At 45.0% G+C, this 27658-nt stretch overlaps 1 protein-coding gene across 1 annotated transcript in view; it reads right to left on the minus strand.

Annotated features, from left to right (window-relative positions):
* Positions 1 to 14125: 14125 nt before the first annotated feature.
* nwd1 (NACHT and WD repeat domain containing 1) overlaps positions 14126 to 27658 on the minus strand; it is a gene marked incomplete at both ends in the record, with an annotated part of 28831 nt that continues 15298 nt past the window's right edge. The window contains 11 exons of the mRNA XM_083647323.1: positions 14126 to 14436; positions 14703 to 14808; positions 15290 to 15616; positions 17692 to 17918; positions 18656 to 18929; positions 20361 to 20548; positions 22393 to 22528; positions 23739 to 23999; positions 25748 to 25953; positions 26460 to 26582; positions 27286 to 27483. Coding sequence (XP_083503449.1) covers positions 14126 to 14436; positions 14703 to 14808; positions 15290 to 15616; positions 17692 to 17918; positions 18656 to 18929; positions 20361 to 20548; positions 22393 to 22528; positions 23739 to 23999; positions 25748 to 25953; positions 26460 to 26582; positions 27286 to 27483 — 2357 coding nt within the window. The remainder of the gene's footprint in view (positions 14437 to 14702; positions 14809 to 15289; positions 15617 to 17691; positions 17919 to 18655; positions 18930 to 20360; positions 20549 to 22392; positions 22529 to 23738; positions 24000 to 25747; positions 25954 to 26459; positions 26583 to 27285; positions 27484 to 27658) is intronic.

Raw genomic sequence — 27658 nt, forward strand, 5'->3', positions numbered from 1 at the left:
TTCTTGGCTTCACACACAGCTCCTAGCGGTAGCTTCGCTGCTAGCTATACACACACCCAGCTAGCTCGCTCCCATATCCAGACTGACTCCTGCCACGAGACAGGATGGCAACCTACACACACTTCCCCCCAGGAACACACCCACACACATCAGTTCCTAGCCAAACACGGAAACACCACATCACATGCAAAACCCCGGATCGCTATGATCAAAATAGTCATTCTTCGATATGCTCTTATTGTGTTAACTTCATGTAAATGAAATAATAATGAAATAATAACAACCATTCATCAATTTGCTGCTGCCAAGGAAGCCCCCCCTGTTAGGATGACGTCATCATTCCTACTTTGATGTCGTCATTCCTACTATGATGTCATCGATCTCTGATGATGTCGCAAACGGTAGTGATGTCATAGCACAGGTGATGTCATGTTTGGATCTATAAAGGCCCGTTCCGGCAGGTCCTCTCTAGTGATTCATAAGCTAAACTTAGATCACGTCAATCTCTGCAACCGTTCCCAACCTCGAACAAGTGCAGACCTAGCTATCAAGTTCCACAACCTCCCTACTTCTCAAGACTTACCAAGTTTGCCTCGGCCATCAACTACCCGCGAATAGATCCACATGTCTTCCGACACCAACCCTGACCGTATGAATCACTCTGAAATGGATTTAGCGGGTATATTCCCCCCAATCAAGAGGGAAGCTCCCGAGAAGCCAGTTACCCGGCCGGCCGCTTCAGCTGACCCACCAGGCGGTCAGCTGGATATCTCCACTCTCCCTGATATCTCCACTCACCCTATCACGTTCGGAGACTTGCAGGCATTTCAGCGAGACCAGGCCTCTATTCTACTTGGGCTGGTTGCCCAGCAAGAAGCAGCCCAGGCTCGTGCTTCTTCCAAGGTCGATAATCAGTACGCCCTCCTGGTTAGCACAATCCAGAATATAGCTTCCACTGCCCAGGATCAGCTCGCCCTCCTGGCGAGCAGGCTAGATCGTCTCGACGGGCTAGCCCCCCAGGGTGTCATTCCGCAGCCCTCCGCTCCTCCTGCCCCAGCTTCCGAGCGCACTGTCGTTCCGGAGGTTTCCAGACCCGCTGCCCCCCCACCTACCGCGGCCGTTGCTACTTGCCCTGCTTCTCGGCCGCCACCAGCTCCTAAGCACAGACTCTGGGGGGGAGTTAGTGTCATCCCAAAGCGAAAGCAACCACATCTGAACACCAGCAGCCATCTGTACCGTGATCAGACCGGCAGAGTTCGCATCACACCAGAGGAGAGGCAGCGCCGTTTGGACACCCGGAGCTGCCTGTACTGTGGTCGAGCCGGGCATTACCTCTCCTCCTGCTCCCGGCGTCCAGTAAGTGGTCCCACCGCTCGCCGGCCCGTGGTACTCTCAGTGGATCAAGACTCTACGTGTCCAGCCCCGAAATCTGTACGGTTGGGGAGCGTTCCCTGCAGGACCCAGGAGTGGCAGTGTGTCTCCAAGAGGGTTAAGGAGTTGGAGAGGACTGTCGATCGTCTCATTGGGAAGTTCAATCACTGCCTGCAGATCAGCTCCGTCCCCCCGCAGGGGGCCCCCGAGTCTGCTGGCCCTGAGGCACAACCTGTGGACCTTCCCCTCACCGAGTCTGAACCCGTACCTCAGCAGCAGCCAATTCCAGTTCTTGACCCACACGTAGGTCCCAGCTTGACGCTGGGAGGTCCCCGTAGTGTCGTCAGCCCTCGGTCAAGAGCAAGAGCAAAGAAGAGGCGTTTAAAGGAGGAGACGGTGGGTGTCCTCCCCAAACTACAGGTCAGGAGGGCAGGCCTCACTGAGCCAGATCCCCCTGTGGCTCTGCCTTCGGAGACGGCGGCATTTGACCCTTTTGATGGTCTCCAGCCTCCCATGTTTGGATCGTGCCCCGGGGGATGGCCGGCTCCAGAGGATCCACCGGAGCCGGTAGAAGTTCTGTCTACGTATCGGTCTATCTATGGCTTCGATATCCAGTATTAGGGAGGAGCACCTCCACTGTCCTACACCCCCTTTGGGGTCTGACCACCTGCATCTAACCACCTGCTGAAGAGCACCTCACTCTCCTACACCCCCTTTGGGGTCTAACCACCTGCATCTAACCACCTGCTGAAGAGCACCTCCACTGTCTGGTCCCCCCTTTGGGGGTCTGGCCACCTGCGTCTGACCTCCTGCTGAGGAGCCCCTCCACCAGAACCTTAGGATTTTCTGTTCTCCATATGCCATCCTTGATGGCCTCATTGGACGCCAGGTGGCGTCCGTTGAGGGGAGGGTACTGTTAGGATGACGTCATCATTCCTACTTTGATGTCGTCATTCCTACTATGATGTCATCGATCTCTGATGATGTCGCAAATGGTAGTGATGTCATAGCACAGGTGATGTCATGTTCGGATCTATAAAGGCCCGTTCCGGCAGGTCCTCTCTAGTGATTAAGCTAAACTTAGATCATGTCAATCTCTGCAACCGTTCCCAACCTCGAACAAGTGCAGACCTAGCTATCAAGTTCCACAACCTCCCTACTTCTCAAGACTTACCAAGTTTGCCTCGGCCATCAACTACCCGCGAATAGATCCACATGTCTTCCGACACCAACCCTGACACCCCCATATATAGGCTACCCACTACAATAAACTAGACTAGGCTACACTACTGCTAATAACTCAATTAATTCACTAGTAGTTCGACACTTAGCTGTGACAAACTGTAGTTTAAGTTAAGTTCAAGTTTTAGTTTAGTTTAAGCTAAGTTCAAGTTTTAGTTTAGTTTAAGCTGTTTGGTCTCAGGCCTTGACTCTGTCTTCCTTGATAAGCTACCCTTTAAAATGACCACTAATCACTTTACGTACCTGGGGATTAATATCCCCAGAAACCCAAAGCTTTTTTTTAAACTTAACTATTTGGATCTGATTGATAAGCTCAAAACTATGATAGAGAAATGGAAACTCCTCCCCCTTTCTTTAATAGGGCGTGTCAATATTATTAAGATGGTAGTGCTCCCTAAATTTATCTATATTTTTCAGAATGTGCCACTCTTTCTCACCGCTTCCTTCTTTAAGATGCTAGATTCCATCATTATGCCCTTTATCTGGGCCTACAAGCCCCCCCGTATCTCCAAGGCGCATCTACAGAAGCCTACAGTGGAGGGTGGCCTGGGTCTCCCTGTCTTTCGACATTATTACTGGGCATGTAATGCTAGAGCATGGGTTTTCTGGAATTATTCTCCAGCTGTGAATGGGCAGTCGAGTGAAATTCACCCCAGATGGCCTGAGATTGAATCTTGCAAAGCAGTGTCACTGATTGGGTCCTCTTTAGCAGCCATTTTATTTTCCAAACCGAATGTTCCTATCAGGCAATTGAAGGACGACTTTATTCTGTGGAATTCATTCAAGATTTTGAGGCAAATCAAGAAAGTGCTGAACCTTCCAGAACTGTCCATTTATGCCCCTATTTGTAATAATCCCTGTTTTAAGCCAGGTCTGATGGATGTTAACGAGCAATTTGCATCCTTCGCTGAACTTCAGGTGAAATTTGGTCTCCCTTCTAGTCACTTTTTCCGGTATTTGCAAATTAGAAACTTTGTCAGACAGTCTCTCCCTCACTTTGAGAGGATGCCTGAACAATGTTATTTTTTTGAACTCATGACCAGATTGCCTACCTCTAAACACTTAATTTCACAATTTGTAGATCTATTTTCTTTACCAACCTCCTCTCACCATATAAAAGAGGCATGGATTAAGGATATTGGTGGGGAAATTTCAGATGAGCTATGGGAGGAGGGTCTGGAAAGAATAAAATCATGCTCTATTAATGCTAGACTCCAACTCATTCAGTTTAAAGTCATACACCGGCTGCACTTTTCTAAGACCAAACTGAACAGAATCTTTCCTTCTGTCTCTGTTCTCTGTGACAAATGTAAATCAGGGGATGGGACCCTGGGTCATCTATTCTGGTTTTGCCCTAAACTCAAACATTTCTGGGAGCGTATTCTTCAGTTGTACAGTGAAATATATAGTACAGATTTCATTCCAGACGGTCTTGATGTGATACTGGGTTGCTCTGAACACTCTTTGACTCTTCCTTGAGCCTTACAACAAGCCCTCATGTTTGGTATGGTCATAGCAAAAAGGGTTATTCTGAGAGAGTGGAAATCAGTTTCCCCTCCTTGTTTCAAGAAGTGGTTGAATGACATGGTGTCCTGTCTATATCTTGAAGAAATTCGGTATACTCTGTCCAACACTCACCATAAGTTTCTCAGAATATGGGGACCATTTATTGAACATGTTAAAAATGAGAGGAGGAGTCAACCTGTGACTTAATTTTGCTCTGTTTTGTACTGAAAGTTGAACTGCTGGGATTTAATCTAACCTGAATTTATACCCGGTTTCTGGACTTTCCTCGACTCTGCACGGATTTTTGGTTCTGTGGACTCATTCTCTGGTCTTCAACAAATCTGTGGACAAACTGGACTTTGCACTACTCTATGGACTGATATGCATATGAGCACGTTTTTGATATGGCAGTTGTCTTGTTGTTTGTTTTTTGTTTTCCTTGTCTTGTCTTTTGTCTGATTTTGTTGTGTTAAACTCAAAAATGCTATGAATAAAATACATTAAAAAAAAAAAGCTGTTTGGTCTCAGTTAAGTTTAGATTGAGGCTGTCTACCGAGGAGAATTGTGAAGAAATCTTTAGTCCTCATTCTAACCTGCAGTGAATTAATGCTGTGTGTGTGTGTGTGTGTGTGTGTGTGTGTGTGTGTGTGTGTGTGTGTGTGTGTGTGTGTGTGTGTGTGTGTGTGTGTGTGTGTGTGTGTGTGTGTGTGTGTGTGTGTGTGTGTGTGTGTGTGTGTGTGTGTGTGTGTGTGTGTGTGTGTGTGTGTGTGTGTGTGTGTGTGTGCTGGGAAATCCCCCAAACCCCCTCTGGGCCCCTGCAGGGCCAAGGACCTCCTATTGGAAACCACTGAATTAATTAATTAATCTGTGTGTGACCGCTAACGAGGCTGAGAACTGAAGATGAGCCAGCATCTCACACACACATACACACACTCACACACACACCCCTCTCACTCAGATACACTCCCTCGGGACCGGTCATCTCTCTCGGGGCCGTCTGATTGGCTGAGATGCTTATCAGTCATCAGCTCCATGTCCACTCATCATTGGCTTGTTAGAGTGACTGGCACCGCCCCCTGACCCCCATAAACACTAAACAGCCCCCCTATCTACTGCATCTCTGCTCATCACAGCCAGCCTGTCTGTCTGTGTGCTGGGAAAGGGCTCAGCTGGGGGGGGGGGGGGGGGGGGACGTTCTGTTCTGTTTATATCCTGATATTATAGTTCTGTTCATATCCTGATATTACAGTTATGTTTATATCCTGATATTACAGTTATATCCTGATACTACAGTTATGTTTATTTCCTGATGTTTATATCCTGATACTACAGTTATGTTTGTATCCTGCTATTACAGTTATGTTTATATCCTGATATTACAGTTATGTTTATATCCTGATACTACAGTTATGTTTATATCCTGATATTACAGTTATGTTTATATCCTGATATTACAGTTATGTTTGTATCCTGCTATTACAGTTATGTTTATATCCTGATATTACAGTTATGTTTATATCCTGATATTACAGTTATGTTTGTATCCTGCTATTACAGTTATGTTTATATCCTGATATTACAGTTATGTTTATATCCTGATATTACAGTTATGTTTGTATCCTGCTATTACAGTTATGTTTATATCCTGATATTACAGTTATGTTTATATCCTGATATTACAGTTATGTTTGTATCCTGCTATTACAGTTATGTTTATATCCTGATACTACAGTTATGTTTATATCCTGATATTACAGTTGTGTTTATATCCTGATATTACAGTTGTTTGTATCCTGATATTACAGTTCTGTTTATATCCTGATATTACAGTTGTGTTTATGTAAGGGATAATGGATAGTGAGCCGGTGATTACTGGCGAAATAATGACCGACAGGTGATATTGAGCCTGACGCGCAGCGGAGGGCTTAATCATTCACCTGAAGGTCATTATTTCCAGTAATCACCGGCTCACTATCCATTATCCCGCTTAGAACATGGCCTACAACTAAATCATTCAATAATCTGACAAAAATAATTATTCAAATAGATTTTTTAATAGCGTTTTCAACGACAAAGCGGTTTCATTCATAATTGGCACACAAGACACCACAGCTGCAACTGGTTGGCCTAATTAGTAGTGTCTTGCTGACAAAATGCTCTTATCAACTGATTAATCCAGGTGTGGCAGAGCAGCGGTCGGTTGTCGAGAAATAATGACCGGTGAATCTTGTTGATTGACCAATCAGAATTGAGTATTCAAGAGAGCCGTGTTCTAAATCCTGATATTACAGTTATGTTTATATCCTCTTATCACAACAGCATGTCTCAAAGGGCTTTACATAGCATCATCACAGTCATATATACTACATCACATATCTACACACACAGGTTACTTACATAGGCTACATACATACATACATACATACTAGACATTTTGATACTACAAAAACACAGCATGTCTTTAGAATGTGTGAGGAAACCGGGACACCCGGAGAAAACCCGGGGAGAACATGCAAATTACACACAGAAAGGACCGCAGTGGAGATTCAAACCCACGACCTTCTTGCTATGAGGTGACAGAGCTAACTACTGAGCCCACAGGTTTTGGATTGCGATGGATTGCCAATATGCAGGAATTTTTCCCACCTAATTTAAGAGAACATCAAGTCTCTCCTGGTGAATTTAACACATTATTATGCCCATTATCGTGATAACCCACTGGCACATGCATGCTGACATAAATACAATGTTTTTCAAAATGTCCACATTCACTGGGCAAAATAAGAACACGTAAACATTTTAATTTATGTAACATTTTCTTTAAAACAATACTGTAAGGATGTAGATTTAATTAAGCATTTTATCGGCCTGTCATATTGGCAGAAATGTTTGTTTTGGGCCGATATTTAGTTTTAAAGCTTTTATAGGCAAATTATGTTCCGATATGTTGAAAACGTGACTTACATGCCATGACGAATGGAAACATCCAGAAAAATATAGGGTGAATTCAGCTATTTGTCTGACATCTTGTGATCGCGTTCTTGTCATCAATAAACATTAACACAAATAACCAAACATAATACATTTCTGAATTCCTCAATGTGTATATTTTATCCATGTGAAGTTAGAAATTACGTGTGTATGTTTTACAAAGCATGGCTCACCATTTTAGTTGACACAATACTATTTTTCAGTGACATGTTTTGTCATTTGGGACACTTTTTCATTAGTGTAGTGTGTGTGTGTGTGTGTGTGTGTGTGTGTGTGTGTGTGTGTGTGAGAATAATGTAAAATGTGTTCATCGATAGCCTCCCTTTATACTGTCCTCATTCCACTTGTAGCCTATTACTTCGTGCCTACAGTTTTTCCATGTTTTCCCACTCTCCCTTGATGCCTCTTTAATTACATTGTTGATGAATATTACCATTGTGATAGTCATGCATCATTAGAATAATCATTAGAATACAAATTATTATTTACAAATAAATGGCCCGCTGCATACAGTGAAGATTTTTTATTGTTATTATTATTCATCCATTGGTTTAACACAATGACATCAGATACTTCTGCATTGTAGGTATATCCACCAACAACTTACAACAAAAGCATTTCTGTAATAATTTCTGTAAAACATCAAAGAGCTAAATATACCAAATCTGGTTACTGGTTACTCTGCTACAACAGCAGAAGTCCTTCAGGTCAAACAACCTGACAAAAAATAGATGTAATACCCCATATATGGGTTACGTGTCATACAGACATAGCATAGACACAGATAGAAAAGAGTCAAACATGTAAACAGCAGGTCAACACTTTCATAGATGGACAATATACAAGAATGTAATTGCTCATAGTGTGTGTGTGTGTGTGTGTGTGTGTAATATGTCAGTTGCAACATCTAAAATGTTTACAGTCATGTTGAAAATGTAATTACTATGATGGTAAATGTGAATATCACATAACACGTCTGCTCCTCTCTGCTCCGCTCACAGTCAGAGACAATCGAGTCGTATCATATCATATATGACTTTCTCAGTGGAAAAGACGTTTTTGCGTTCTTTCCACTGGATTGCTCCGACGCTGATTGGCTGAAATCGTTGTCTGTCAAGGCAAGCAGACTCCCGCCCACTGAAATCGATGTGGGTGGCTTGAAATCCAGACTGATACTCAGACCCAGCTGCAAAGCCTTTATAGTGGACCATTTAATTCTTCATTGAAGTTAGAAAATAAAATCACCACAACTAGAATTATGATGTTTTCGGCTACTGGTTGAGTTGGAACAGACCAACTTAATCACATCTTCTCTCGTTCTGTCACCCTCCTCTTCCTCCTTGCTGGGCTCTCTGGAGCCAACATGGTGGATCACCTGTGGCTGTGGTCGTGCGCTGCTCAGGCGGGGGCGCTGCAGGTGACCGGGCTCTCCGCATGAGTCCTTGTAGTCTGTGGAGCTGTCAGGGCTCTCTTCGCCGTCCGGCAGACTACCACAGCTGGAGTCAGGTGACCGCACCCCCTGGAGGCACCCCTCCCCGTGCGGAAGCTCCTCCTGGCCAAAGCGGCCCCTCGGTCCCCCGGCCCTGTGTGTCAGGTCCTGGTCCCCCAGCAGCTTGTCCAGGAAGTGGATGTATCTCATGGTCAATCTGAGGATCTCGTTCTTGCTGAGCTTCTTGTCGGGTGGGTGGGTGGGGATGAGCTGCCGCAGCTCGCCGAACGCTCCGTTGACGTTCTGCTGACGCCAGCGCTCACGGCTGGCGGTGAAGATCCGGCGGACGATCCTGGGCCGGGAACCTGAGGTCAGCGAGGAGAGACACGGATGTTATGGTTTGGGAATATTATCAGATATCTGGTCAATATTGGGAATAAATTCCTTGCCAAAGAAATGTCTTCACCAATGTGTTTGTAACCTGGAACCTTATCCGGGAAAATTTGAAAATGTTTAATTCTTCCTGAATCAGCTTGTGAGGGGTCAAACTAGGTGATTGCAATGTTTTTGGATGTAGTCTAGATCAGTGGTTCTCAACGTGGTGTCCGACGACCACCAAGGGTCTTTGAAGGGGTTCCACGGGGTCCCCAGCAATCTGATCAACTTCAGCATTATTTAATTTACAAGAAGTTAACACAACTGTAGAGGAATACTTTCACTATTATCTCTATACAGACAGTCATGGAATTCTGCACAAAATCATATCTGACAATATGACACCATCTCATCAAATAGGGGTCCATGGTCCTAATACAGACTAAATTAGTGTTCTTGATCTGAAAAAGATTGATAATCAAGCTGTAGCTATAACTGTTCATACCATCACTGATGTCGACCTCGTATGGTGACGCTCTTCGTTTCATCACGACACACTGGTCTGCTTCGCTGCAGACACAGACACACATGCACACACACATTAATAGGCTACATATGCATAGAAAATATACATAGACTGACAGTAGAAACATATAAACGACAATGGCAACATTTCAGTTTTGTATTTAAGTTTTGTGTCTTCACTTCTCTCCTTCAAAACAAACAGGTTTTTTTTTTTATAGCCTACTGTATCAGTGTTAAGAAAAATCCAAAATCTTGGTCCCTTATGTGATTTTTTTAACAGATATTATAACAGATGTTATATTTGTCAGGATAATTCACTCCAAAACAACCTCACAGGAATATCTAAGCCTATAATCCTATAAATGTTTCCAACATGTTACAGGAAACATGTCAATATTTTTGTAGGAAAATGGATATTGTAAAATACTATAAACTCATTGAGTCAGACACTGGCCTATGGTCATATGAATACCGTTAGGCCTATATTATGAGAATACCGTAGGAATATTATAACCTATACAGTGGTTCCCAAACTGATGTACGCTACCCGTGGAGCTACAGGGGGTATAGGCTACTTGAGAGAAAGGAGAAAATTGAAATATTTAAGAATAAATCATGAAAATTGATAAAACATTAAAATAAATCTCCTCTGGGATAATTGCAACTGTTTCACTCCATTCTTATGTTGTAATGTTATTGTTCAAAAGGTGGGTTGTTGTCATTCATCCATTGCATGCTAGAGTTTTCTCTTGCCGTTTTCTAAGCAAAATTGTAGTCGGGTAAAGGGGATAGCCTACTAAAGGCAAAAAGGTTTGAGAACCACTGACCTATAGGCTAGTAGGCTATAGGCTATAGTGATTTTCTTTTTGGCAACAATTGAGATTAGGGAACACTCTCTCAATAATATGCCAAGTGATACTATCATAAGCCTGAGCAAAGCAGACTATAAGCCCAACTCAGTCATGTGCAATAACTTCCAATTACTGACTGCTATGCACTTGATGATTGAGGTAAAAGCCTACAACAGCGCAGAAAAAGGTTGCGGTTTGTAGCTAAATAATGAAGCAATACAAATGTGATGCATGTTGTTTGCTAATAATAAGCAACTTATTGTAGCCTAAAACATTTGCCTACAGATGTTTCTCTTACCTGTTGTGGAGAGGATGTGCGGTCTCGTACAGCATGGTGCGCGCAGCAGCGGGAGTAGGCTACGGACGGTCTGTTCAGTGCGCGGTGCGGAGCCTCTTTTTTATATCGCTGGCGGCTCTCTGTCGTGACTCGCCGTTTCCATGGCGACCCTATCAAGCATGACAGTCCATGGCACAGTCCCGTTAGGGGATGTCCCATCTCGCTGTCCCCCAGGGACCAGCGGGGCGGGGGGGAGTTTTGCCTCCACCCGCCGGGGCTGCCCCGCTCAGGCGTCGTGTTTTCCGGTGTGGGGCCCTGCCTCCTCCCCGCCGACACGACCCGTCCTGCAGGATGGGTGTCGTGTCTTCCGTCGTGTCTTCCCTCCTGCTCCCCCCGATGCACCCACCATGGCCCAAACTCCTCTAGTTTTCTCCATCATCTTGACTCTGCTGCTGCATTGGAAAAACGGGAGGATGTACCATGATCCATTGAACATGCGTCTCTGACGAGACAATGATGCGGGCTCGTCAATATGAGAGGGGAGGGGGTCTAAAAGCTGTGATGCACTAAAACTCCCCCCCCCCCCCCCCTCTCGAACTCGGGCCTGCACCTCCAGGGGTCCGTGACGAGGAATACTTTTATTTAATTGTTTAATTTAGTCCAGTCACAGCATGTATGAGGACTGATCTGTAATTCAATATTCAATCTCACAATAACACACAATGCTAAATACACTCATGATGAGTGGGCTTGGAGTGTAAAACTGATAAGCATCTCAAGCAATCAGACTGAAGGTCCCACAGGACCAAGGGGGTGTGTCTGAGTGAGAGGTGTGTGTGTGTGTGTGTGTGTGTGTGTGTGTGTGTGTGTGTGAGATGCGGGCTCTTCTTCAGTTCCCAGCCTCATCCTCCCCCTGCAGTCATGCATGCACAGAGCCTGGATCATTTTATGGAATGCAGCACTCTGCACCTGTGGGTTCAGGCAAAGGCCAAAGGCTCATCGTCCAGAACAAGTTGGGAAGTACAGTTGTATCACCCATGCAGGGGACGGTGGTACCACCCGGGGGGGACTTAGGTTTAGGCATTGGGTAGGTCACACACGGGCAAAATCGGCTCCAGGGCCGGACCTGGAGCCTGGACCATCTCAATCCGGCCCCCCAACATCCTCAAAGAAAAACAAAACAATTAACCCCCCAAAACTCAATAAAAGGCAGAATTGTGTTAATAAATCAAATCTGCTACAGCCATTGGATTTGTATCACTATTATATCGGGAGATAACTAGAAATTACCAATCACAACGGGAGAGAGGATTAAAAATAGACTCCCAAGAAAATCAAGAGTGTTGGCAGGTATAATCTCCAATGTGTGGTCCTTCGCTTACTTGATGTAAGTCAGTATGGCCCTCTGATTTTTTTTTGCCCACCCCTGGGGTAGGTGGTGGTCTTTAGGTTTAGGCATTGGGTGGGTGTAGACCCCGGGGTCTCTTTGGGAAGGGCCCCTTTGGGGGTCGAGACCGGGGTCTCCAGGGGAGACCCAGGGGTCTTCAAGCCCCAAACCCTAACCCAAAACCAGGGTGGTACTACTACTGCTTAACAAAGCGGTGCTCCGAGGCAACTTCGGAATGAGAATGGGCAGCAAATGTATTTTCATGTCCACAAACACACAGGGGCAGTTATTGTGTCAAATTAATGTCAAATAATTAACTTAATAAAAGTAAAATAATATCTTGCATTTATTTACAGGTTGTTCATTCTGCACTCACAAATCACCAGACACGTGTGGATTCTGAGACATTTATTTGTGGATTTTTATGACAAATCTGACAGAGGTGCAGTCCTCCAATCCACAGATGATGATTATGAAATGTGATTGAGTGTGTGTTTAAATAAAGCTAAACAAATATCAAATAAATAATTTATGCATGAATGAATTAAATATCATCTCTTACATTGTCAGCTGGATGGCATCGCTATTAGCTATTAAATGCATTCCTAACAGAAGTCTTTTTTACCACAGATTATTTCTGGCAGTAAATCATTTTACAAAACAAACATTTCATTTACACTGAAGAGCTACAAAGATGAGCAATTTAGCAGCTTATTTATTGCATCCTGTCAACTACTCTTCACTTTCATCACTACATCATAGGAAACATATTTTTTACATTTTCTAGAATAGAATAGAATCTCCAAACCGACGTCAGTAAAACTGATGTTGGCTGAACTCTTACAATATAATAAATCAGTGATTATCAAACTTTTTGAAGGACCTCTCAATTAGTATACAATAGAGACAGTCGGCATGTGCGCGCGAGTGGGGTAAAACCGCCCATATATCTCACCAAAGGACGGTCCTGCGGCTCTAAACTACAGGTTTGGGGGTTCTAGAGCAGAACCAGAACCACTGTAATAGATGGTGTGTTCTGGAATATGAACCATGCATTACCCCTTTACAGCAGAACAGTGTCTTGTTCCAGACACCCAAACAGACTTCAGACCATCTGATCAGGTTTAGCGTCGGCTGGGGATTCACATGGGAAGATTTCAGCTGTTGATTCATTCAGTGTTAAACTGTCAAACTAATTTATTTTCACTGTATGGAGAGAGAACCTTATAAGAGTCAATCTCACAATTCTCTAACTGGGATATAAGTGAAATATGTTTTTTGCTTTTTGCTACTTTTGCTGGGAACCGATACGGACCAATACATACATTATTTGGCAGGGGGTTCTTGTGGTGCACGTGGAAGAAGTTAGCCTACAAGACTGTCTGCCAGAAAGGGATGACGCGGAACAGAGGAATCGCCATACAACTGTTCAAACATGTTTCATTGTATTTTTATTTTTGATTTAAGGATATTAGTTGTTGTGGTTATGGTTAGGCAAGTGAAACCATTTGGTTAAGGTTAGGGTTTGAAAAATGTTCAGCTGAAGTTGTGGTTTGGGCTTCTGTCTTAATTGGTGAGGTGCTCGCCTTCTGATCTGAGGACTGGGGTTAAATTACAGGTCAAGCCACATACAGTATATTTTTGAGTAGCAGCAACGAGTCAATTGCAAGAAATACGTCATTTTCAATTAAAATAATCAAATGATTATAATAATAATTATTAATTATTATCATAATCCATTCTGAGTGGCCCAAGCGGCCCATAGTCTGGCAGCCCTTCTGGCATTTGCCCAAATGCCAGATGGCCAGTTCGTCACTGGATGAAACCTACAGGACACCTAGAACCTCCTCAAGACCCCCCTGGAACTCCCCGCTCAAGGATATCTGCCCAACCCCCCAGTAAATGAAGTAGAGTGTTGCAATTTATCAAAATATGTATCGTAATGCAATATATCATTATACAATCGTATCATGACCTATTGTAGTGTTTGTACCGTGACACGTATAGTATCGGTCCTTGCCAATACCCAGCCCTACTCAAGACCTACTGGATCAAGGAATCTCCTCAAGAACCCTGGAACTTCCTCATAGACCAGTTACAAGTAGAACCCCCCTTAAGCACTCCTGGAATTGCTTCAAGAATGCCTGGAACCAAAGACCAAATAACTAAACCTACAGTATGTGACAGGTGGAGGACTGTTTGGTTCTGAGCATGCTCATGAAGTTGAGGTTGAACTGGGCCGGGTTGTACTCCTGGAGGTCTGACAGGGAGGTGTCGGGGCTGTCCTGGTTCTTCTGCCTGGAGGTGACCCGGTACTGTGCCTTGACGTTCCTCAGAGGGTTGTGTTCTGGGCTGATGTGCTCCGGACACCGGAACGCCTCTTTAATAACGAAGCCCTGCTGTGTTAATGCCACCAAGCCATTCCTGCAGTTCAGCATTTTAACCACTGGCGCGTAGACGTACTGCACGTACAGCAGGTTTCCTGGGAAAGAAGAAAGACTAAATAGACCCTTCTCACTGGGGCCATTTTGTGTCAAAAAGGCAGGGTAAACCCTAACCCTTTCCAGAGCTAATGAGGAACAGGATGGATTGCGCTGAGAAAGAACTCTACCAATCAACACCACCATTGGTAAGTAGCAAATAGGGCTAGACTTTAAAAAAAAAGAGTGAACTATCCCTTTAAGACCCTCCTAACAGGTAGGTAAGACTAATTGTCACTTTAGTGTGTGCAGGCACCTGAGGACCTACCGGTGGTGACGTCCCAGACTTTGAGCGTTCTGTCCTGAGATCCTGTGAAGACGAACTGGTCACTCTCAGAGAAGGCGGCAGACAGCACACCCTCGAAGACGAACCCCTGAGCATGAACAGGAAGACAGGAGAGGTCTGACACGATGGCTTGGAGTGTGAGGGGCGCCTGAAGGTTTTTGGGCAAGCAGACAAAACCATCAACCTCACTCTGTAGCCATAGTAAAACCCTCCTGATAACGCAAGCTCACATTCAGTCTCGACTTCCAGCCGCATGCGGCGATTTCCTGAAATTACAATGTAACTGGACCAATCAGGAACTCTGTCGTAGCTGATGACAGAACCAGGCCAATCAGGGACTGCGTTGTAGTTGACGGAAAAAAGGAAGAAACGTCACAACTCTTGCCGATTTGTGCTGCCTCTAGAATTGCAATTTCCCTGACTTGATCGTCCAACATGGAGGGGCGTCGAAGCTGAGCTTTCTGGTTCCAGGTTTCACGAGCAAACATGGCCTCCTGAGGCTTACTGCCTGAAGGCATGACCGCTAATCACAAAGAGGAATAGTCATAAATACTTTGTGTTGTACTGACCTTGTACTCCATGGTGTGGTCGAGCGCCAGCGGGCTGAGCGCCCACAGCCTCTGCACGGCGTCCTCAGAGCCCACCAGGGCGTGGCGGCCCCAGTTCCCGGCAGTCACGCAGGTCACTCTGCTGGGGTGCGGCTCCAGGGCCGAGGTGCCTCCGCTCCGGAAGTCCAGCAGGGTCACCTCCCCACAGACGGTCCCGTACAGCAGCCTGCGGTCGAACAGGAGCGCCATGGAGGAGACGGGCGAGTGGAGGAGGGACAGGGGGACCCTGTGCAGGGGCCCCTCCACCGTGGGGAAGCTGTCCCGGTCTGTGATCTCAAAGAGACACACCTATGGGAAGCCATTTTCACATTTTTAATGGTTACATCTGACTATCCGGAATTAACATGACAGATATCAACTAGAAAAGTGCACTCAGTAGAGTGCCGATCGCCGCCAGGCACCGCTACACCTAATCATGGCCAAACGCAACCCAACTGGAGTCAGACCTAAACACGTGCGCACACACACACATGCTCACATTGCGAATATATCGGTATCGGCCGATATGTTGGCCGATATGCCGATATTTTTTTATTTTGTATTTTTTAAGTCATAGGCAACATGTTGTGTATATTTGATATTTGTTCTTAAAGTCGAACTGAACCTGTTCGTTACGTGCATAATGAGTCCGTTTCAGACTGAAAACATAGTTTGTCTAAGATGACAGGTTGAGAGGCGGGTCATAGTATCATGTCGATGATTTTATTTGACAATTCTGGGGACTGGATTGGGCTTTGGCCAATCATGGCGTGTTCCACCCCCAAATCGAGTGGGATTCAGCGTGTTGTCGTGCTACGCGAGTGGGATCCGCGGAGTACCAGGCAGCCAGCTGCTTCGTGCGGAGGGAGCGGACAATCCGATGAATGGGTGCTGCCCGCCCGCCTGGAATCTCCGAGGGGAGACCCCTGACAACCACGCTCTCAAACGCTCTCAAGCGCGCGCCTTTTACGCTATTTCTGTAAATACGATATCCCTGGAATGCGCGTTTTAACGAGCCAGTTACATTTCTTTGCATTCTTCGAGATTATAGTTTTTGTTTGTTGTTCATGTTTCTAACAATTGGCCAAGTTAGTAGTTAGTTTATGGGATAGGAATTCTGCCAGATGACAGGCACTAGGCGCCATTTTCTACTTTATTTGGAAGAGAAAATGATCCAGAAATGAAGATTTGATTGACAGCTGCATGTCGTGATATTATTGGTTGAAATGGGGTAGAAATTTGATAGTACAGGGTGACGTCAGCAAACTGTACATACTGTTATCAATGAAATCTTGAAAAATGAACTTTTGATGTGAAAAAGTGTGAAAAACTAAAGAAATTAGATTGTTGTGATTTTGTTTGCATACATTATTAAATAGGTGCACTGCATACCCAGGTATTTGAACTAGAAGAAAAGAAAAGTCATTTTTGGGTTCAGCTCGACTTTAATTCAAGTTATATTTTATATTTGTTCTATTTGTGCTTTTGTATTTCTAGTTATTTATAATAGTTAAATTCCCAGTTCAGTTTACTGTTTCATTGCATTGATGTCATTTTGGACAATAAAGTTTATTGATAAGCTGTAAAATATCCTGACTACATTATCTCAAGTTATGTCAAGTCATATCTTTGTCAAGTGTTTGATATTTGAGGGATCATTGCAAAAACATTGTGTAATATAATGCGTATATTTAATATAAGAATATCGGCCGATATATTGATATCGGCATTTTTTTACTCCCTAAAATCGGTATCGGTAACGGCCTCAAAAATCCAGTATCGGTCAGGCTCTAATCTGCAACTGATTACTAGTTGTAAGTTTGAGATATTGTACAGATGAAGTGAAGATGTCTCTGTTCAGATCATATTGTACTCCACTCTATATGACGCATGCTTAATCGGTGTTACGATTAGGAGGGGTCCTTGGAAAATTTTCTCCACTTTTACTTTAGCAATAAGTTCATGCAAATCCGTGGTCTTTATTGCCATAGTAAATTTCATGTTTTTAACATGTAAAGTGGAATGAGGGAACACTTCAAGTGTGGTCAGCCTCGGGCACCACACTTAATCCAGGCCTGACTATATATATATATATGTAACTTTATTTTTTATGAGGGGTGCCCTTTTTTCCACATGAGCACCTGCCCCCCCAAATCGGGGGGCATGCAAATTCCATTGCAACTTTTGAGAAAAGTTGCCATTAGGTAGTTGTTAGAAGAAATTTAACTGCAAAAACATAATATAAAAATTGACAAATTTCATTGCAATTTCTTTTTAGAAAAGCCGCTACAAAATGAAGCATTTTTGATCGCAACAATCACACAAAAAACTCAGCGAAATCCTCGAGGAACTGATTGAATGTTAAAATGGCTGGCCGTACACACCGCGTCCTCGTAGGCCGCAGCCATGCGCCTCTCCTGCGGGTCGGTGGCCAGGCAGAGCACTCGGGGCAGGCTGGGAGGAGGCGGGATGCACAGGGTCTCCTGGGGCAAGGCCAGGGGGTAGATCAAGATGGTGCCCGACTTCAGGCCGCAGAACAGCAGCCGCTTCTGCTGAGCCACCTCCAGACAGCACACCTCCGCAGACGCCCCCAACACCTCCGAGGGAGAGCCTGCACGGAAAGCAGAGAGCAGGGGGAAAGGGTCAACACCTCAGAGGGAGAGCCTGCATGCAGAGCAGAGAGCAGGGGGAGGGGCTATGCTTATCAGAAGGTCCAATTAGAGTTGTCACGGTACTAGAATTCCTATCATACTCTGATACAGAGTATATACATATACAGTCATTGGACTACCTTGCATGTCCAAAAATGAGGAGAAACCATCCCCTGTGCATTAAGAACTGATGCCAAGGGTCCTGAAAAATAGTCGGACGCGTTGGGAATGAGAACAGCCTGAAATGAAAGGTTTGAGCTTTAACCCCTGTGTGACCTGTAGGGGGGGGGGGGGTCGATACAGCTTAGTATCACAATATTTTGTGTGGCAATATATCGTATCGCACGAATGCCAAGTATCGTGATATTTTATGATATCAATTGTCAAGTGCATGCAACATTTATGGCAGGCTTTTATAACAGTGTTGGTCAGTCTGTCTGCTTGACAATCCCATTTTGCTTCAATAAAAATGACTGAAGTGAGATGAACAGACTGGACATTATCTTATTGGATAAAACAGATGTTGACAAAGTTTTTTTTCTCCTTTGGGGACATTTGCAGTTGAAAAAAGGTAACAAATCACAATTTATCGCAATATTGTTAAGATCGCAACAATATTGTATCGTGACCTAAGTATCGTGCTAATATATCGTGGCGATTCTGGTGAACCCCCAACCCCTCATCCCCCTCATGTGACCTGTGATGTTGTTCCAGCAGATGATCTCCCCTGGGCTCTCCTCTCGGGTGTAGTAGATGGTGTCACAGTCTTGGGTCAGGGTGACGTGCTGACAGCCGGCCGGGATGTGTGGAGTGGGTCTGTGGCGCGTGTCGTACTTCAGAGTCCACAGGCGCACGCAGGGCGCGCCGTGCGAGGCCGACACCATCAGGCCGCGATACAGAGCCAGAGACGACACGGGGGCGTCTGTCCCACACAGAGTGTCAAGCAGGACCCCCGTGGTTACTGACCACACCTCGCGCACGCACGCACAGACACAGAAACACACATACACACACACACACACACACACTTAGGCCATGTTTACATTACAGGCAAATCCAATTTGCTGCTAAACTCATTAATCATCGTTATCTTGATTGGTTTCCCAAATCTGATTTGGGAGTGTGTCCGCACTGCCACAAATCTGATTTGGGCAAGTGTTCAAGTCGGATATGGGTGTCCAGATACAATGAGCCAATGAGCCAACATACAATGTTTCTGGCAGTGTTTGCATGTCTGCTCTCTGCTCTTCAAGTCCCCGCCCCCTGCAAAAGACACTCTCAAATCTGATTTGGGTGATCAGCGCGTCCACACTGAAGTCACATCAGTCAAAAGCAGATTGGAAACTACCTCCATATGTGGTTTGGCACAAGTGACACAAATCAGACTTGGAGCATCCAGACTCATAAAACCAATCTGGATAGAATCATTAATAGGTCATTGAAGTTCACAAATCAGATTTGGCCTCCTAGTCTGAACATGGCCTTATAATTTGTTTTTTAATTCCCCAACTATTTTAATACTGGTGTATGGGTTTTTATCTGTTCATTGTGTATTTTCTCACACACACACACACACACACACACACAGCCTGCGTGAACCCAGCATTCAACGTGACGTCACAGACTATACCTGTAACGTAAGTTTCATCTGGAAGTTTGTATATTCAGAGCGGCTTCCTGCGCGAGGCGATTTCAATCGCAGAATCGCAGCCAATGAGTGACAGCATGACTGCCACCATCAGTTCCTGCCGTGATCTGCCATTAACATTTCCCTTCAAGAACCTCCTAAATACTGCTTATTGATAGTAAGGAAGTTGGACGTGAATTATGATCTTAAAGGAGGATTTAAGATCCCCCCCACCCCCCAAATTCACAAAACTTTGTGAGACTGGTACCATATTAGTTTGGTAGTTAGAGAATTTTAGCAAAATGCTTGGACCATCTGTGAAAAAATTTACTACCAATAGCTTTCTTCACCAATGTGTTCTTATAGGTGTCTAGAATCACCTCTCAATTAGTGCAAACCCAAATCCTCGTGGAAAATCCTGGAGATTATACACTGTGCTTTACATAACAATAACCAATATCATATGGTCAGGGAGACATTTTTACTCAGAAATAATGTTTGGAATGGATTCAGCACCCCTGAAAACCCCTAGTTAGACACCCCACAAGTTCATTTTAGACTTTTAATTTTTATCATATTTTTCACCCAAGCCCTCGGGGCACCTTAACTTTGATTGGCTCTCCAGGATTTTCCACGAGGATTTGGGTTTGCACTAATTGAGAGGTGATTCTAGACACCTATAAGAACACAGTGGTGAAGAAAGCTATTATTGGTAGTAAATTTTTTCGCAGATGGTCCAAGCATTTTGCTAAAATTCTCTAACTATGGTTCTTACTCGTATGAGGTGGTCTGCAGCTCCGGACACGAGCAGCCGGCTGTCTGGAGACACGCAGGCGGACAGCACCTCGTCATCGTGCTGCAGCTGCAGGAATCTGTCCAGAGACTCTCTCTCCACGTTAAACAGGCTCAGCGTGCGCTCACAGCCTGCAGGGGGCGACAGGTTCGAGTCTGTCGATGGTCTCACTGAGAACGAACACACTCTGAAAGTTCTTGTGTCCCACGGGTTAAAGGAATAGTTCACCCAGAAGTGATCATCTGCTCCCCCCTCATGCCAGTGTTAGCTCCTCCCCATCATGTCAGTGTAAACATAGGTTGCTAACACAAGTTAGGCCGTGTGTCCATCTAGCGTCCTTTTCCGACCGTTAAACGCTGGAAGTACGCTGGGAAGCGCTGATCGCAGCGCACAATTATACAAGGAAGCAGTCTGAAACTAACGTTAGTTCAGTGCGGTAGTAGCTTGATAGCTGACAGCTAACATTAGCAAACAACACACATACAGTGATTTAGCTCAACACTCACCAGAAATATCAAGTGTCTAGCCAATCTGCTCCCACAATTGAGCCTTTCTGTCTCTGTTGCGATAGTTTCTCCATGATTAAGTTGCCAGAAAAGCAGCACCCGACACCAGCGTCTTTCTGAAAAGTTAAAATATTTTCAGCTGGAAGCGCTGGGAGTCGGGCGCACAAAAACGCGGCAGCGCTGTGAAAATAGACGCTGGGCGCAGCGCACTTTCTCTAGATGTCCGTGTGCGCCCGCATATGCTCGCTCCTCATTGGAAACAACTGAAAAAAGACGCCGGAGCTGATGAAAAGACGCTAGGTGGACACAGGCCCTAAGTCCATATAACACACAGGGAGGTTGCCGGCACAAATCCATAGCAGCCTTCTCCTAGCCTAGTCAGTGAGCGTAACAGTCCTACCTGCTAACAGGATTCTCTCGTCGTCAGTGAGTGTAACAGTCCTACCTGCTAACAGGATTCTCTTGTCGTCAGTGAGTGTAACAGTCCTACCTGCTATCAGGATTCTCTTGTCGTCAGTGAGTGTAACAGTCCTACCTGCTAACAGGATTCTCTCGTCGTCAGTGATGTAACAGTCCTACCTGCTAACAGGATTCTCTCATCGTCAGTGAGCGTAACAGTCCAACCTGCTAACAGGATTCTCTCGTCGTCAGTGAGTGTAACAGTCCTACCTGCTAACAGGATTCTCTCGTCGTCAGTGAGTGTAACAGTCCTACCTGCTAACAGGATTCTCTCACCGTCAGTGAGTGTAACAGTCCTACCTGCTAACAGGATTCTCTTGTCGTCAATGAGTGTAACAGTCCTACCTGCTAACAGGATTCTCTTGTCCTCAGTGAGTGTAACAGTCCTACCTGCTAACAGGATTCTCTCGTCGTCAGTGATGTAACAGTCCTACCTGCTAACAGGATTCTCTCATCGTCAGTGAGCGTAACAGTCCTACCTGCTAACAGGATTCTCTCGTCGTCAGTGATGTAACAGTCCTACCTGCTAACAGGATTCTCTCATCGTCAGTGAGCGTAACAGTCCTACCTGCTAACAGGATTCTCTCATCGTCAGTGAGTGTAACAGTCGTCAGTGAGTGTAACAGTCCTACCTGCTAACAGGATTCTCTCGTTGTCAGTGAGTGTAACAGTCCTACCTGCTAACAGGATTCTCTCGTTGTCAGTGAGTGTAACAGTCCTTCCAGCTAACAGGATTCTCTCATCGTCAGTGAGTGTAACAGTCGTCAGTGAGTGTAACAGTCCTACCTGCTAACAGGATTCTCTCGTTGTCAGTGAGTGTAACAGTCCTACCTGCTAACAGGATTCTCTCGTCGTCAGTGAGCGTAACAGTCGTCAGTGAGTGTAACAGTCCTACCTGCTAACAGGATTCTCTCGTCGTCTGTGAGTGTAACAGTCCTACCTGCTAACAGGATTCTCTCGTCGTCTGTGAGTGTAACAGTCCTACCTGCTAACAGGATTCTCTCGTCGTCAGTGAGTGTAACAGTCGTCAGTGAGCGTAACAGTCCTACCTGCTAATAGGATTCTCTTGTCGTCAGTGAGTGTAACAGTCCTACCTGCTAACAGGATTCTCTCGTCGTCAGTGAGTGTCAGCAGTGAAGGAACCAGAGGGAACTTGACGGCTGTCTGGTTCCCCGTCCTGGAGATCTGTACAGAGCAGGAGGGAGAACGTCTGTGATCGGAGTCAGCAACACAACAACTCAATGCTGTTTGGATGAGAACCGCAGAACTGTAGACTGTGTTTTAAAGGAACACGCCAACATTTTGGGAGATTCGCCTATTTGACATCTTCCCAATAGTAAGACCTTCTCTTCTCTGTGCATGTATAGTAGAAAAATACAGAGCGCTAGTTAGCTTAGCACGATGAATGGTATTCAATGGTATGGCCAGCCTGCCCCATTAATATAAGAAGAAACAGTGGGGGGGGGGGTTGCGTCCATACTGCTTACCTGGCATAATCCAAGTCCTGAGATGCCAACTTGACTTGAAAAGACATCATTTACAGCCTGTTTTAACAGAAATATAGCCATATGCAGCTGGCTACAGGGCAGATTTCAGCTGAAAACAGGGTGTATGATGTATTTTCAAGTCAACCTGGGATCTCTCAGAGCTTGTGGAGACTTGGATTATGCCAGTTTTTTTATGCTTTTTTTTTTTTTTTTTTTTACATTTTTGCTCATGTTAACAGAGGTAGGCTAGAAATACCGTTGACTACTATTCATTGTGCTAACCTAACTAGTGCTTTTTCAGGCACCCCGACGGACCAGAGGAGGCACTAGTGCAGCGACCAGGAACACATACCGTTAATCCAGCTTCCCACCCACAGAACGCCAATTGTGCCTGGACGCCCGGCCAAGCTGGAGGTAACATGGGGCCTTGAACCTGCAACCCTCGTGTTGGTAGGTAGGGAATCTACCACTGCACTACCCAGATGCCCCAAACATCAGTATTTGATGATTTGGGAATGACAATGTGTCGCTGAAGAAAGTCACGGCAATAGAGTGCCAAAGTCACGCCCTCTTCCTGTTTCTACATACAACTTAAGGAATTAAATTTTTCCATTCCTTAGAAAAAGAGTTTTACTTGGTCAAACCAATAATCAAAAGAGAGCATAGAACATCTGACTGACTTTTTTTTGTATTTTAGTTTTGGTCTCAGGGAAATGTTCTGTGGTCTCTCGTGATTCTGAATATAGCTGAATTGCTGGGTTTGACCAAGTAAAACTCTTTTTTATAAGCATTTCTCTAAATGTCTATGGAAAAAATGAATGGGGGATGAAGTCGTATACAGAACGCGGAAGAGGGTGTGACTTTGGCATTCCATAGGAAGAGTCAAACCAATGCATCAACACAAGTACCTGATAGAGGAAGCCTTCTTTAGAGACCAGCAACAGTCTCCCACGTTTGGGAGATGTAACGGAGCTGACGAGGGTCAAACCTCTCTGTGAGTTTTCCAGCTGGGTCTCCACTGCCTTGGTCCCGTTGGCAGGATGGGATATCCTGAGCAGGCCAGAGTCTGACACAGAGACCACGGCTTCCCCCAAAACCCCCAGAACCACAGACTGACTGTCGCTGGTGCTGAAGAGCAGCTCTGCAGTCTCCAGCTTCCAGGCTTTCACCTGCAAGTCAACAAGTCAATCTGAACAGAGATCAGGCAACGCACTTTCATGTCCCAATGGCGTCGGTAGTAGAAGCCTAAGAGGGTCTGACAGTGATAAGTTCAAGGATTTGCTTAATAGTATGGACTGGTCTAGTGTCATGAAAAGCTGTGATGTAGCATGGAATCACTTCCAAAGTAAATTCCTCCAGGCCTTAGATAGAGTTGCTCCATTGAAATAGGTAAGGATCAAACAGAGGACTCAACCTTGGATAAACAAAGAAATTCTGGACGCTATCCGTCGAAGGAATAAGGTAATAAAACAATATAGGAGAATCAGTGTACCAGATCTTTATATTAAATCAAAAGCCCTCAGAAACAAAGTGCAAAGACTGGTAGACGAGGTCGAAAAGGGTTATTTTAAGACAAAAATTGGATGACACACACCCAAAAGCTGTGGGCAACCCTTAAATTATAAGGGACGAAGGAAAAGCCCAAACAATAAACAAAGTAGTATAGGTTTCTAGGACTTTGAACACAATGGGAATCTAACCGAATCCAGCGTGAAAGGCAAGCGTTTTACACCTCCGCCACCCTGCCCCCTACACCCTTAGGCCGTGTGTCCATATAGCTTCTTTCTATATGGACACACGGCCTTAGCATGCCCCGGCTTATTTGAATGTTCAGATGGTGTTTGTTGGACGAGCCTACGCGTCCAAAAATGTCAAGGGTAGCCGACCTTTCATGTCGGTACAGTGATGCCGAGGGACTTGACAAATAGTCAAATTAGGATACGTTGGGAATGAGAATGTAATAATAATAATAATAATAATAATCGGTCTTATATAGCGCTTTTCTTAATACTCAAAGACGCTTTACAATTAACAGCTAAACATGTAACATAACTAAGGACAGGTGTTGGACAGACACATGTGGAGGTTAAGAAAGGGCAGGGGCAGGGTGGGGTTAGGTATTCGGGGCAGGACGGAACGGGGCAGATTTTTTTTTTTATTTAGCATTTTGAGTTCATCACATCACAGGAACCTATGTTAATAAGCCACCAGCCAAATTTGAACGATGATGAACGTCGCAAAGTATATAAATTTAGGTTTGACAGTCATGGCAAAAGTCATGAGAATCAATTAGATTTTAGAGTGTATTTTCTCCCGCGGACTGTGTGGGCGTGTCCAGTCTGCAGCAGGTCTCCTCCTCCTCCGAGAGAGAGAGGGAAATGGTGAGAGAGAGAGAGAAGGAGAGAGAGATGGAGTGTGTGTGTGTGTGTGTGTGTGTTGGCGCGTTGCTCGGTGCATAGCCTACTGACAGAGAGGAAGAGATCTCTGCCGCTGCAAGTGCATAGCGCTACTGTGTGTGTGTCAGTGTGTGTGTGCACGCGTGCGTGCATGCGTGTGTGTGATTCAATTAAATCTTATGATGTGATAAGATCATGCATTTTAGCACCGCGCGCACCGCTCTCTTCAATGAGGAAATGGAAATCCAGACCTTGTAGAAAAGTGTCGATTTTTGGGGTTAGGGTTGGAAGTAATGTCAACTATTTTCTGAGGCACACAATTACTCACATAAGACCCTAAATTTAATAGTTAGAAGGTTTTTGTGGATTTTGGTTTCCAGGGACTAAACCAGGTAAGGATTGCAACATCAACTTCTGTAGATTGGTAAATGATAAACCATTCATAAATATTCTAGTAACTGGTGCACAAATGACAAATGTTAGAGTAGTAGTAGTATTATCAGTAGTGGTAGTAGTAGTACTTGTGTCCTGGTGTAAACGAAGATGAGGTGTTTCTGGTCAGACAGGTGGAGGTGGACTGAGGAAGGGGCGGAGTCAACAGGTCCCGCCTCCTGAATGCAGAAAAGCTCTCTGCCGGTCCGCAGGCTCCACCTCCTCAGAGAGCCGTCAGCAGCCAATGACAGGCAGTGGCCCGACCCATCAATCACTTTGACGGACAGAACCGCAGCTGCAGAACACAGATACCATAAAACTTCAAATAAACACAGAGTCCCAAATAAGTCAGTCATCTTGTTGGCAAGACGAGAGAATATATATATATATTTATCCCTAACCGACATGTTTCAAGTATGCATAACGCATTCTTTGATGCTACGGACTGTATGGACGTCAATGTATTAGACTGGAGATGCTGTCTGGTTTCCATAAGGACATGGGAGCAGTGGAGAAGTTACCGGTAACATTAGTGTTGGGCATTGTAAAAGTGCATTTCTGTCAGCGGAACAGCGATCATAAACACAGTATGGATTATACCGGACATGTATTGGAAACATTTGGTAAGTCTGCTTGTCACGCAACACTATTGTCTGATAGTGCTGATTGGTTAGCTTGCTTAGCTAACGTTTGCTGCTGCCGGCAAATGCTAACGTTACTACTGGTATAATATACCGGTATAATCGACAGATTACTCGATAACACACACACATACACACACGCAAGCGTGCGCAGAGTCACCTGTGTGTCCCAGCAGTGTGTGTGTGAGCTCCAGGTCGGCGAGGCTCCAGACCGTCACCGTGCCGTCGTCCGACCCAGCGGCCAGAAGCTCCGCCTCCAGACCCACATCCAGGCAGAGGACTCCTGCACACATGCGCGCGCGCACACACACACACACACACACACACACACACACACACACACACACACACACACAGTCTCTGACACTGGGGACAACTGTTGCCAAAAAACGGATTCTGAAAGAATGGAAGTCCCCTTCCTCACCTTCTTTCCAACTGTGGTTGACGGATGTGATCTCTGATATAAGGATGGAGAGGCTCAGATCCCTGAGAACCAACTCACTTAAAAAGTTTCTAACTATTTGGGACTCGTCTCTAGCCTACCTCGACGAGGTTGGAGGCAATGGGTGACTTGCCCGGCTGGCTCCTATTAAACGCCTCGCGTGGGACCCCACGCACAGCATCTCTTACAAACACATAAGCATCCTATATGGACGGTAGCATCACAATTGTTGATATCACATGTATGTTTTTCTTTGTTTTCCTTTCCCGTGTCTGAGCTTGTCTGTTTGTTTTGTTCATATGTTGATAACGTTTAAAAAAGAAAAAAAAGTACCGATAGCCAGCTCTATGATGATCTATTTTTGTAGGCTTACCCAGAAGTCCCTGCACTTCCTGGTTCTTACGTGTAAAAGCCAATGGGATTTTTGTATGGGAATTTCAGTTAAATACATGAAATAAGGTCTGTGGTGAACAAAGGTATACGAAAAAAAGTTCCAGGTCTTCCGTTAAGTATCTAAGAAAACAGATAATAGCATGGCTCTGACCTCTGTGGAATCCAGTCAGTGTGTGCCACAGCGCCCCTCCTGGAGGCTGCAGGAAAGTGCACTTGGGGACCAGGACTGGCTCCGGACAGGTCAACAACCACTCCTCACATCGGCTGCACAGCCTGCCAATCACAGAGGGGAAAGGTGTGGCCAGGGAGTGCAGCCTGGCCAACAGCTCAGTACAGAACAGAGACATATCTGTCATGGGAGGAGAGAGAGGTTTGGAATTTTCTGTTATTTTCATATTGTACATATTTTTGATTCAATCATTTGTGTATATTGCAATTATTAGGCTTTTCCACCCTGATGAGATGAAAATTCTGGCGGAAACTCTGAATATTTGGAATTTTCAGGCATAAAATATAAAATATTA

The sequence above is a fragment of the Poromitra crassiceps genome (assembly GCF_964638095.1).
Source record: "Poromitra crassiceps genome assembly, chromosome: 12".
Classification (NCBI taxonomy): domain Eukaryota; kingdom Metazoa; phylum Chordata; class Actinopteri; order Beryciformes; family Melamphaidae; genus Poromitra; species Poromitra crassiceps.